This window comes from Capricornis sumatraensis, chromosome 20 (assembly GCF_032405125.1).
Source record: "Capricornis sumatraensis isolate serow.1 chromosome 20, serow.2, whole genome shotgun sequence".
NCBI classification, from domain to species: domain Eukaryota; kingdom Metazoa; phylum Chordata; class Mammalia; order Artiodactyla; family Bovidae; genus Capricornis; species Capricornis sumatraensis.
In genome coordinates, this window is record NC_091088.1 from 70,259,141 (window position 1) to 70,272,179 (window position 13,039).

General features: G+C 45.7%; 1 protein-coding gene across 1 annotated transcript; it reads right to left on the bottom strand.

Moving 5' to 3' along the window:
• Positions 1-1,358: 1,358 nt before the first annotated feature.
• LOC138096989 (zinc finger protein 154-like) lies at positions 1,359-10,660 on the bottom strand. Its single transcript, XM_068993202.1, has 3 exons — positions 10,628-10,660; positions 4,440-4,566; positions 1,359-3,957 (listed from the first exon to the last, which is right to left on the bottom strand). The coding sequence occupies exons 1-3, from the start codon at positions 10,658-10,660 to the stop codon at positions 2,657-2,659; spliced, it is 1,461 nt and encodes a 486-aa protein (XP_068849303.1). The 3' UTR covers positions 1,359-2,656.
• Between the last annotated feature and the right edge of the window lie 2,379 nt (positions 10,661-13,039).

Sequence of the window (13,039 nt, forward strand, 5' to 3'; positions counted from 1 at the left end):
AGTAATAAAAAATTTGTTTAGGTTTTGCTATGACGATGTTATGCGGAAACCTGAATGAATTTTTTGGACAACTCACTATGTGCTGTAGGTCCCAGCCACTGGTAGCAGCGATGGATGCTCTCAGCTGGGATGCCCAGGCACTCACTCCAAGACCTTATCATTTCATTGAGTCCTACTGCCATTCCCCCTGCACCAGGGCCAGCACTGGTGCCGTACATGTGGTTCTTACTATAACTGTAGGAAGAACTTCAACAGAATCTGATTGGAAACTTGAGGAACAAGACATTACTGAGAGACTGTGGAGGGTGTCCTGGGGGCCTGCCACAGTGAGGTGGTGAAGGGAAAGGAAGGGAACAACTTGAAGCTCTGTCTTTATTAGTTTCCAAGGGTGGTGTTTCTAGGGTTTCATGGTTTTCACTTGTCCTGAGTAGGTTTACAGAACTCAAGGGTGTATCAGGGTGCAGGAAACTGGAAGCGAGGGTTTCTTACACTGGGGCACATACAAGTACTTGAATGCTTTCCACGCTATGCTGAGTGGGGGATAGTAAAACGGATAAATCATCAGCAACTTCCAAAACACCTAGCTTACAAGCATGGGGCCTGGGTGCAGTCAGTATGTTTAAACAGCTTCAGAGAGACCAAATGAACCACATCTAGAATGTGGTAAATGCTACTGGAATGATGGAGGAAACTTATGAAACATAGAAGCTTTTATTTAAAGATGTATTTTGCAAGCAGCTTGGGATACCTCAGCACTGTATTTTGTGTGAAAGTTACTTGGAGCAATGAAGATTCTTTGTCTTAGAGTGGTCCTGAGATGTTAGGTGTTACAATCCACTATTACAGTGGGCCTAGTGGAGCTAGGTGAAAGCTTCAGAAAGCTGAAGCTCCCGTCTCCCATTCCAAAAATGTAACAGCCAAAACTGGGAACAAGCCAATGTCCAACTAGGTGGGGAAGCAAACTGGGGTACATCCATAGAGGAATACTCAGCTGTGAACTGGTTACTTACATAAGCAACATCGTGAACTGCATGGGGAAGAAAGCACAGTACCATTTTAAACCTGAAGTTTAATGATTCCAACAATATAAAATTTTATAAAACAAGCTAATTTACTGTGAAAGAGTAAAATCAATAGTGGCTATAAGGGCAGAAAGGAGAGTTTTTAAAAGGGTACAAGTGAGTATCCTGGTAGCTTAGAGGCTAGAATCCTGGGCTTCACTGCCACAGCCCCAGATCAACCTCTGGTTGAGTTGAGATATCTCAGAAGCTATGCAGTGTGGCTTAAAAAAAAAAAGGGGGAACAAGTAAACTGTTGTAGATATGTTATTTAATAGTTTTATGGGTGTACAAGTAAACAGTATCATATTGTACAATTTTAATCAATTATATTTCAATAAAACTTTGTAGAAATTTGTTTTACATAGAAATTTTCCTAGTTTATTTTTTCATAACCAGAGCTTTAGAAACCTGTCTTTCCCTGGCAGGCCCTCCATCAGGGAAAAAATATACTGGTAAAGACTGTTTTTGAGTCAGCAGGAAACTGGTCACAAAAGCTACATCCCTGGGCTCCAGCATCTCGCTTCATGCCCGTCTGTCACTGTCTGTGCAGCATGAGGCTCAGGGTGAAAAGTCCAGAGGTTAAGAGAATAAGCAAAGCTTTATTTGCTCTGACAATGACCTCAACTAAAGGAAGAACCCATAACGGGAGTGTACACACTCATCTAACACATCATAGCCACTGGGACATTTGTGGAGGTGCCTTTACAACAGGCACTTCCTTTCACTGCCACAGCCTCCTCCAGTGCATATAACCACATCCAGCATTTCCGTGTGAAGTTTCTGGCTTCACCCTTGAAACCGTTCAGTAACACCAAAAAACCCAGCTTGAGACCTGAAGGCACATGATTTTTGCAGTACCTGGAGCTTCTCCACAACAGTGCTCAGGATTATGTGTAATACTGGGGAAAAGGGAACTGATCTCTATGCTTCTCACAGAAGCACCAGAGGTGCTTCTTACAGGTGACCTCTGGGTCCACCAAATTCCTTGCATCCAGGCCAAGGCCATAAATTAGGACCCTTTACTAAAGCCTTCTTTCCTAGGAGACTTTTGGCAGCTATGCAAGCTGGACCTCTAGTGGAAGGTGGTAAGCCTACTGCTGCCAATGTTACCCACACTTTACTAAAATTGGATTGAGCCCTAATTTGTCAGAGTGGAAGGAATATGAGGTAACCCTGAAAATTATTCATACTGTTCTGTAAAGAATGGGACAGAGATGAGACATCTCCCTCCCCTGATCAAACTGCCAGGACTGATACAAAGTGTTGGAACCTGGAAACTACTGGCTGGTAGGGGTGAGGCTTCTGCCACAGAAACCAGAAGGGATGTAACTTAGGAAACAGAGCCAGCAGTGAAATATGCAGAAAGGCTCCTAAAAGCTCCTCACCAACCTACAAACTCAAAGGGAATGTTTCTGCTGTGTATGTTCAGCTGTATAATGCTCAACTTCTAGGAGATGGCCCCTTCACAAAGAAACCCATGTTTCCTGTTGGGCTTAGACCTTTAAGATGGTTTCCCCAAATCTGCTGCATAATTTTCTAGTTGAATAGAGACACTGGCTGTGACTGGTGTTCTCACAGTCATTGCATTCGTGAGGTTATCTGGTGTGCAGTTTTCTGTGTTGAATGATGTGGGAGCTTTGACTGAAGGATTTCCCACATTCCCCACATTCATAAGGCTTTTCTCCTGTGTGAACTCTCCGGTGCTGAATGAGATTGGACTTTTGGCTGAAGGATTTCTCACATTCATCACACTTGTAAGGTCTGGCTCCAGTGTGAATTCTCTGGTGTTGATTGAGGGTGGAGCTGTGGCTAAAGGATTTCCCACATTCCCCACATTCATAAGGCCTCTCTCCAGTGTGAATGCGCAGGTGCTGCACAAGTTTGCATTTGTAGCTGAAGGATTTTCCACATTCAGTGCATTTATAAGGCCTTGCCCCACTGTGGATCTTCTGGTGTTGAATGAGATTGGAGCTTTGGCTAAAGGAATTCCCGCACTCACCACACTTATAAGGCCTGGCTCCAGTGTGAACTCTCTGGTGTTTAATGAGAGTAGAGCTGTAGCTGAAGGATTTCCCACACTCGCCACACTCATAAGGCCTCACTTTACTGTGAATCTGTAGGTGCTGCACAAGTCTTAATTTGTAGCTAAAGGCTTTCCCACATTCATTGCACTTATAAGGCCGTGCTGCAGTGTGACTTCTGTGGTGCTGAATGAGTCTGTAGCTTTGGCTAAAGGACTTCCCACATTCGCTGCACTCGTAAGGCCTTGCTCCTGTGTTATCAGGTCTCTGGCAATTGATAAGGAGGGAACTTTGGTTAAAAGGTTTCTCACAGTCATCACAGTCCCGGTAGTTTTTTCTAGTGAGAATCTGCTGATCCTGAAAAAGTGTGTATTCACAGCTAAACAGTTTCTCATACTCACTGCACTTGTACTGACTTTTTCCATCAAAAAAGGGCTCTGCACACTGAAAGCTGCTCTGTGGCTTTGTCCCTTTGAGTGTGGCCTGATGCTGGAGGAGGTTCAGCATAGCCAGGAAATCCTTGCCCACTTCCTCACAAGTGAAGGGCTTTGCTGATACGTGAAATCTGTAACTTCTCACACGTGCCTTGTCTGTGTCCCTTCTGGATGGCTTCTCGTTGCTGGGCTCTGGGTGGAGGCCAGGGCTAAACCTTGGTTGCTTCTCATACTCCTCACAGGGCTGTGAGTTGTGCTCAAGATGCAGGCCTTGGTGCTCAGGCAGCTGTAGACCATCTCTCCTGGCCCTGACACACCCCTCACAGGGCTGTGTCTTCTCAGTGGATGGGTATGGAACTACAGTCTTGCCCCGTGATGTTTGTTCTACAGGAACACTCTCCACAGAAAATGCCACTGCCTCCTCCATTCCATACCAACAACCTGAAAGCACAGACGTGCGGGTGAGATGCCTGTCGTCTGTGGTGGAGGGGGCAGCCTCTACATAATTCTGTGTAAGACTCAGCACAGCCCATTGGACTGCTCTCAATATGAGGTTGATATGCAGTATTGGGGCTCTGAAAGTCTTAAGAATTAGGAAGGCCTCATAAGATAAAGAATGTAAAGGGGAGGGGTGCAGAAAAGAAAGAAACATCTGGTTCAAGTTCTCTGCCAACACCCTTCATGAGCGCCTTGGCTGAGTGACATTTCAGTGCTATGTGTGAGTTTTATGAACAGCAGCGTGGGACAGTGGTTGGATTTTTTGGCAGCACAGTTAGAGGTGGCAGGCTCATGAAGAGGTAGCTTAGCCCAGCCCTGTTGACCTTAGTAGCTACTAGCCAGGCAATTGGGGAAAGGAGGCAGAACCTGTGTCTGAAGTGAGCAGAGTTGAGTACAAGGTACTGGGGTGGGTGTGAGGGCCTTACCCAGTGAGGTCACGAGCGCAAAGTTCTCCAGCATCACATCGTGGTACAGGCATCTCTGATTCTCATCCAGGAGACCCCACTCCTCCCAGGAGAAGTACACAACCACATCTTCAAAGGTCACACTTCCCTGCCATGATGGGGGAAAGATGAAATCACAAACTCTCCCAAAGACCACAACCCATCACTGACACATATACCCATGCCCACCCTCTCTCTAATTCAGGGGAGATGAAACCAGACCACTGTCTGCAAATGGCCCCACTGATCACTGGGGCCAGAAGTCATCAAGAGGAGGCACATAGACAAAAAGATATGGTACAGATCTCAGGCAATGTCCCTGACTTGTGGACAAACCACGTATGTCTCACACTGGGGCCCTGAGCCTTACTCCTTCTGCAAATGCACACCTTCTTAATACAGGACGTCCCTCACACCTCCAGACACCACAGCCGCATGTCCCAGGCCACCATCTGGCCACCCTATAGCGTAAGTGCCTCTTTGGTGTCCCTATAAATTATGGTAGTTCAATCATCTCCTACTTTACCCCAGTGGAGAGGATGAGATCATGTCCTATGGTTATAGAGATGACCAAACACAGGAGACCTGAGACCTAATGTTGGTCAGATGAGATCAACAGCAATTTATTAATCATCTACTCAGTCTGGGAGATGAGGAAACCACACACTCACAGAGCCAGAGTGGAGCTACATGAATGAAAAGAGTGAACAATGATCCTCCAGGGGCAGGCAGGGAACTGAAGCCACCTGAGAAGGGATGAGCAGAAACTCCATTTAATCCCTGTGAGAAAGAAGACTGTTGGGTTAGGAGACCTTATGTGTAGGAGCAGAGTGAGAAGAACCAGCACTCAGGCCATCTGAAGTCCTCATGGTTTCACAACACAGCACTTAAACACTGGTTTTAATCTTTAATTTTAGGCTTACACCACAACCAGGCAAAAAACATCCAGAGTATGCTTTGCCAATTCAAACAGGATTCAAACACTCCCAGGGACTTCTCATGACTTCCTGAGCTGCAGAAGCCCCAGATCTTTCTCTGGAGGCCTCATTACGTAGGGGCAGGTCCTTGCCTCAGACTCTGCATTCAGAACATGTCTGCTCTTAGACACACGTGGCCCTCTCCACTTCTGGGCTGCACGCTCAGCCATCACAACCTTCTTCTGTTCACCCAAGCCACATTCAAAGCTCAGTGCCATGTAGTGGATCACCCCAGGCCTTATGACTCTCACAAATGACCACATTTGCCCAGGACCTTGGTGCCACTAATATCAGTCTCTCTTCAGGTCCCAGGAATCACTGTATCATCCTCAGCTGTAAAAGGCAAGTGGGCCAATAGATATCATCTAAGTGCAAGGCCCCACTGGGGGTGCCTAACCCCTGCCAGCCAGGCCCCATCCCTGGGGAACCCAGAGGGTACCTCCCAGATACAATCACATGGGCTCAACCTGTACTTGTCAGTCCAATGGTGAAGATGTGGAATCATCAGCTCCCACGACCTCTCCACGTGCACATCTCTCATCTGCAGGCACAGGTGTCCCAACTGTCTCTCTGACTCATCACACAGCTTAAGAGGCCTTGATAAAGAGAACCCCCTACTGCTACAGCCCTGTGCAAGACCCAACCACCTGAAAGTGAAGTCACTCAGTCGTGTTTGTCTCTTTGTGACCCCCACAGACTGTAGCCTACCAGGCTTCTCCGTCCATGGGACTTTCCAGACAAGAGTACTGGAGTGGGTTGCCATTTCCTTCTCCAGGGGATCTCCCTGACCCAGGGATTGAACCCGGGTCTCCCTCATTTTAGGCAGATGCTTTTACCGTTTGAGCCAGGAAGTCCAACCATCTGAGGCAGCCTAAAATCCAGCCCCCCTTGTCTGCCTCTGATCTGTGCTTCAGTCTCAGGCACCCAGAACCATGTGTGGATCTTAAGATATCCCATAGCCCTGTTCCTAATTTGTTTGCACTTGATGCTCCTTTGGGGATCCCTGGTAGCTCAATGGTAAAGAACCTGCCTGCCAATGCAGGAGACATGGGTTTGATCCCTGGTCTGGTAAGAGCCCCTGGAGAAGGGGATGACTACCAACTGTAACATTGCCTGGGAAATCCTAAGGACAAAGGAACCTTGTGGTCTACAGTGGATGGGGTTGCAATGAGTCAGACACAACCGTGCATGCATGCACTGACGTCCCCTACTATCAGAGCCCTTCCCTTTCCTACTACCCTTATTGAAACATTTGCAGTCTCAATCTTTGGCTTATTAAGAATTAAAACTCACTGGTACTTTCCATGTGAGTTCCCATGGTCTTTCCTCTACACCTGAGTCCTAACTTCCTTATTACAAAGACACCAGTAGTTCGTGCTAATAACCTCACTGTAACTTAATTACCTCTTTAAAAATCTACCTCCAAATACAGTCCCATTCTGAGGTCCTGGGGGTTAACACTTCAACTTAAAAGCTTCAGGGGATGTAATTCTGCCCATTACATGGGCACAAATGTCCCCATTCACCTCTAAACTCATCTAGCAGTGTGAGTGAAATATATCAGGCTCCATGAAAGGTCACCACAAAGTTCTTGTGAGTCAAGAAAATGTTGAACAAGAGCAGCTCCAGCCTCAGGGTCCCTTTGCCCCAATCATTCCTGGGCCTCTGCATTCACCACAGTCCACTCTTCCCTTGGGAGTCTTGGCCACTTGTTAGACTGTCCCCTCCTCCCACAAATGCCACCTCCTCCAACCGGGTGCCCCAGAAAGAGATGCAGAATTAACACTCAACCTGTTCTTTCTGACCTGAGGGTAAAAATACCAAGGATGAGAATTCCCTTTCCTAAATGTGACACTGAGTTCCTTCCACTCAGTGGTCACCACCTATGTGGGTCTAATGCTGAACTGTCTCAGATGTCTACATTTTTATAACCTCCAACTAACTGGATACCTCCATTCTATATTTTCTGAAACACATCAGGCTCTTAAACATGGCCCAAAACAAAACTCCCGCTATCCTAACTGGAAATTGTTCCCACTCCCTCCACTGACTGCTCCACCCTGTGAATGGAGACCCCCATGTTCAGCTGTAAAGACAAAAACATCTGTGAAGAGGCCTTACAAATAAATAGCTGAGAAAAGAAGCAAAAGGCAAAGGAGAAAGGAAAGATTTACCCTACTGAATGCAGAACTCGAGAGAAACAGCAAGGAGAGATAAGAAAACCTTCAAAGAAACAGAGGCAAACAATAGAATGGGGAAGACTAGAGAGATCTCTTCAACAAAATTAGATATACCAAGGGAACAATTCATGCAAAGATGGGCACAATAAAGGACAGAAAACAGTATGGATCAAACAGAAGCAGAAGAGATTAAGACGTGGCAAGAATACACAGAAGAACTATACAAGAAAGATCCTTAATGACCCAGATAACCACGATGGTGTGATCATTCACCTAGAGGCACACATCCTGCAATGCGAAGTCAAGTGGACCTTTGAGAGAAGCATGACTACAAACAAAGCTAGTAGGGGTGATGGAATTCCAGCTGGGCTGTTTCAAATCCTAAAAATGATGCTGTGAAAGTGCTGCACTCAATATTCCAGCAAATTTGTTTGGAAAAGTCAGCAGTGGCCACAGGATTGGAAAAGGTCAGTTTTCATTCCAATACCAAAGAAAGGTACTGCCAAAGAACATTCAAATACTGTACAATTTGCACTCACTGCAGTATGTGAACTGAGAGCTTCCAGATGTACAAGTTGGATTTAGAAAAGGCAGGGGAACCAGAGATCAAATTGCCAACATCTGTTGGATCACTAAAAAAGCAAGGGAATTAAAAAAAAAAATCTACTTCTGCTTCATGGACTACACTAACACCTTTGTGTGGATCACAACAAACTGGAAAATTCTTCAAGAGATGGGAATACCAGACCCCCTTACCTGCCTCCTGAGAAATTTGTATTCGGGTCAAGAAGCAACAGTTTGAACCGGACATGGAACAACAGACTGGTTCAAAACTGGGAAAGGGGGACTTCCCTGGTAGTCCAGAGGTTAAGAGTCTGCCTTGCAATGCAAAAGGTGCAGGGCTGACCCCTGGTCAGGAAACTAAGATCCCGTGTGCCAACATGCCTTGGAGCAACTAAGCCTGAACTGGTTCACTGCAACAGCAAAGATCCCACATGTCCAACCAAGACCAGATGCAGCACAGCAAAGACCCCACATGTCCAACCAAGAACAGATGCAGCCAAATAAAATTTTAAGACAACAACAACAAAAAAAACTGGGAAAGGAGTCAAGGTTGTATATTGTCACCCTGCTTATTTAACTTACACGCAGAATACATCATGCAAAGTGCTGGGCTGGATGAAGCACAACCTGGAATCAAGCTTGCCAGGAGAAATATCAGTAACCTCAGATATGCAGATGATACCACCCTTATGGCAGAAAGCAAAGAGGAACTGAAGAGCCTCCTGATGAAAGTGAAAGAGGAGAGTGAAAAAGCTGGCTTAAAACTCAACATTCAAGAAACAAAGATCATAGCATCTGGTCCCATCACTTCATGGCAAACAGATCGGGAAACAATAGAAACAGAGATTTTGTTTTCTTGGGTTTCAAAATCAATGCAGACAGTGACTGCAGGCATGAAATCAAATGATGCTTGCTTGCTCCTTGGAGGAAAAGCTATGAAAAACCTAGGCAGTATATGTAAAAAGAGAGACATCACTTTGCCAACAGACAGAGCTAAAGCTATGGTTTTTCCAGTAGTCGCTTGAGAATTGGACCATAAAGAAGGCTGAGTGCCAAAGAACTGATGCTTTCAAACTGGTGTTGGAGAAGACTCAAGAGTCCCTTGGACTGCAAGGAGATCAAACCAGTCCATCCTGGTTTGAAGGAACCAGGAAATCAGCCCTGAATACTCAGTGGAAGGACTGATGCTGAAGCTGAAGCTCCAACACTTTGGCCTCTTCTGTAAGAGTCAACTCATTAGAAAAGACCCTGAGGCTGGGAAAGGCAACAGGATAAGGGGGTGACAGAGATTTGATGGTTGGACAGCATCACCGACTCCATGGACATGAGTTTGAGCAAGCTCCAGGGGACAGTGAAGGACAGGGAAACAGTGTGTGCTGCAGTCACGGGGTTGCAAAGAGTCGGACATGATTCAGCAAGTGAACAAAGATCCAACAACTTCACCTCCACAATTGTGTCTTTCACACATCCCACCTGAACTAGTGTGGCAGCCTCCTCTCACCCTCCCACCTAAGATGGAACATGCTGGGCAGGGTAAGGTAAGGTCACCTCCATCTTATGGTCCAAATCTCCCCTTATTCCTACCACCCCCAAAATCAACACCCATATTCCAGGTGTGAGTCCTACCTCCCTGCTCTGTTCTCATCAGAAGGAGACTGACATTTCCCTGAATACTGCCAGGCTGGCTTCACCTTCAAGCATCTTGGACATACTGGTACGTGTGCCCGTGAACACTTCAGTTTACTGATCTCTGGAATTGGGAACACTTCTATATAGTAACCTCCAGCCTTGTCCTGATGTTTCTCCAGGGCCCTGATACCACACAGATAGGGTTGCAATCAGTGAGCCCTGGGAACCCTCCCCTTACTGTGAAGATTCCGAAAGTGCTTCAGGTGTGTGGGAACGACAAGGTAGAAGAAGTGGAGGCAGGCAACCAGGGTGGAGCTTCATGGGCTCTGCTCTGCTCACACTGGAGCAGAGAGACCTCCAGCTGCCTAAACCCTGGGAGATTCAGTCCTCAGCCACAGGACTCAATCTCCCTGTGTTTCACTGTTATCAACCCTTTTAAGCTTGTTTTCCATCTAAAGAACCTCCTGGGAAACTTCACATTTCTCCTTCACCGAAATTCTCCAACAGTCCCCAGGGTTTTCAGAATGAAGAAATAACCCCTGAGCCTGCCAGTCCAGGTGCCATTTCATTTTAATTCCCTGTTCCCTAAAGAAACAGGTTTCCTGAATGCTCCCAGCTCAGTCCAACCTCCAAGCTGCTATACTTGTGGCTCCCTTTGCCCATTACCCTCTCCCACACGCCATCACTGTCTGTCAGACACAGGGCCTGACCTATGACCACCTCGACATCCTGGATCCCAGGGCTGCAGGCATGTGATCAGGTGCCCCACACCCTGGGCTTTAGTGTCTGGTGGGGTGAGGGCCCAGAGGACGAGGGTTACCTGATGTGTGTCCCTCAGTGTCACCGCCGCCATCGGACTCCGAGGTGCAGCAGCCTAGTGCTTCAGATCTGTCTCTGTGAAGCAGGCACAGTGACTTTTCTTGCTCACGTCTCCTTCTCAGTCTGGGTCACCTTGGAACCGACCCAGCGTTCTGGAACCTCTGAGTAGGAAACAGATCACCACTAGGAGGATGCGGGAAGTCCTGTCCCAACACGATGGTACACACAGAAATGGCCCTCTCCTGGACCTTCATTGGTTCCACGCTCAGGTGCCTTTGTTGGCTCGGGGTCCTCTGGGCACTGTGGTTCTCACAGCAGTGAATAAAACACTGAATTAAACAAATAAAACAGTGAGTTAAAACTCCTCTGCCTACATGTATAGACTCTGCCCGTAGTGCAGGAGATACAGAAGATGTGAGCTCAATCCCTGGGTTGAGAAGATCCCCTGGAGAAGGAAATGGCTTTCTTGCCTGGGAAATCCCATGGACAGAGAAGCTTAGTGGGCTACACTCTATGAGGTCACAAACGAGTCAGACACGACTTAGTGACGAAACAACAACAGTATTTTAACTCCTCACCGAATTTATTTTTTTAATTATTTTTTTACTTTTGCTTGTGTAGGTCTTTGCTGCTGTGTATGGCCTTTCCCTAGTCGCAGAGAGCGAGGACTACTCTGTAGCTGCTCTGCATGGGTTTCTCATTGCACTGGCTTCTCTTGTTGCTGTGCACGGGCTTAGTGGCTCTAACAGCGTGTGGGATCTTCCTGAAGCAGAGACTGAACTTACATCCCGTGCATTGGCAGGTGGATTCTTACCCACTGTGCCACCAGGGAATTCCTGTCTGCCTTTTTAATAAGTGGTAATGCTGTCTCAGTGATTCAACCTCACTTCAAGAATCAAGAAGAAATATCTCAAAACAGCCAAACCTTACACCTAAAGAGACTAAAGAAAGAACAATCCCCCTCAAGTTAGTATAAAGAAAGAAATTATAGGGGCTTCCCAGGTGGCTCAGTGGTAAAGAATCTGCCTGCCAATTCAAGAGACGCGGGAAGACCCCACATGCTGCAGAGCAACAAAGCCTGTGTTCCACAACTGCTGGGCCTGTATGCTCAGGAGCCTGCAAGCCACAGCTACTGAGCCCACGTGCTGCAGCTACTGCAGCCTGCATGCCTAGAGCTCACACTCCACAACGGAAGAAACCACAGCAATGAGAAGTCCCCACGATACAACTAGAGAGTAGCCCCTGCTTGCCACAACTAGAGAAAAAGTTCGTGCAGCAACAAAGACCCAGTACAGCCAGAAATTTTTAAAAATTAAAAAAAGAAATCATAAAGACCAAGGCAGAAATGTGTGAAATAGCAATGAAGAAAACAGCAGCAAAGATCAATAAAACTAAAAGTTGATTGAAGATAAAACTGATAAACCTTTAGCCAGATTTACCAAAACAAAAAAAGAGGGGGTGTGTGTGGATAGGACTCAAATCAATACAATTAGACATGAAACAAGAGAAATTAAAACTGACGCTGTAGGAATATAAAGGATCATAAAAACTACTGCAAGCAACTCTATGAGGACAAAATGGACAGCAGGAAGAAATGGACGAATGCTTGGAAAGGTATAACTTTCTAACATTGAACCAGAAAGAATTAGAGAATATGAACAGATCCAACCACATGTAATTCAATAGAAGGTATAATTTAAAATCTTCCAACAAAGTCCAGGATCAGGTGGCTTCACAGGTAAATTCTATCAAACTCTTAACAAAAATTGCAGAGAGGGGAATACGCCCAAACTTGTCCTATGAAAGTCATCACTCTGATACCAAAACCAGACAAGAAAGCACATATAAAAAATTATAGACCAACATCATTAATGAACATAAATGCAAAAATTTTCAACAAAATATGAGCAAAGAGAATCCAACAACACATTAAAAGGATCATACACCTTGACTGAGCGGGATTTATCCCAGGGATGCAAGGAAAAACAGGGATGCAACTGAAGAATATACACAAATCAGTCAATGTATACACTATACTAATAAATTAAAAATCAGATGATCATCTCAGTAGATGCAGAAAAAGATTCTAACAAAATTCAACACCCAGTCATGGTTTAAAAAAAAAAAAAAACCTTTCCAGAAAATGGGCACAGAAGGAATCTACCTCACCATAATAAAGGCTGTATAAAGCAAACCCACAGCAAACATCATTTTCAATGGTGAAAAGCTGAAAGCACTTCTGCTAAGAGTAGGAACAAGGCAATGATGTCCACTCTCACCACTACTACTCAGTACAGATTTGGAAGTCCTAGACACAGCACTCAAAAAGAAAAATAAAAGAAATACTAATTGGAAAAGAGGAAGTAAAAGTGTCACTTTTGTAACAATGTACTAGACACAGAAAATCCTACAG

Bases quoted from the DNA above. Each gene is read 5' to 3' on its own strand.
- LOC138096989 (XM_068993202.1), bottom strand. From the start codon at position 10,660: ATGGCGGCGGTGACACTGAGGGACACACATCAG. The intron at 4,567-10,627 runs GTAACCCTCGTC...CCATCATGGCAG, and splicing joins CACTGAGGGACACACATCAG to GGAAGTGTGACCTTTGAAGA. The intron at 3,958-4,439 runs GTAAGGCCCTCA...CTGTGCTTTCAG, and splicing joins TGCGCTCGTGACCTCACTGG to GTTGTTGGTATGGAATGGAG.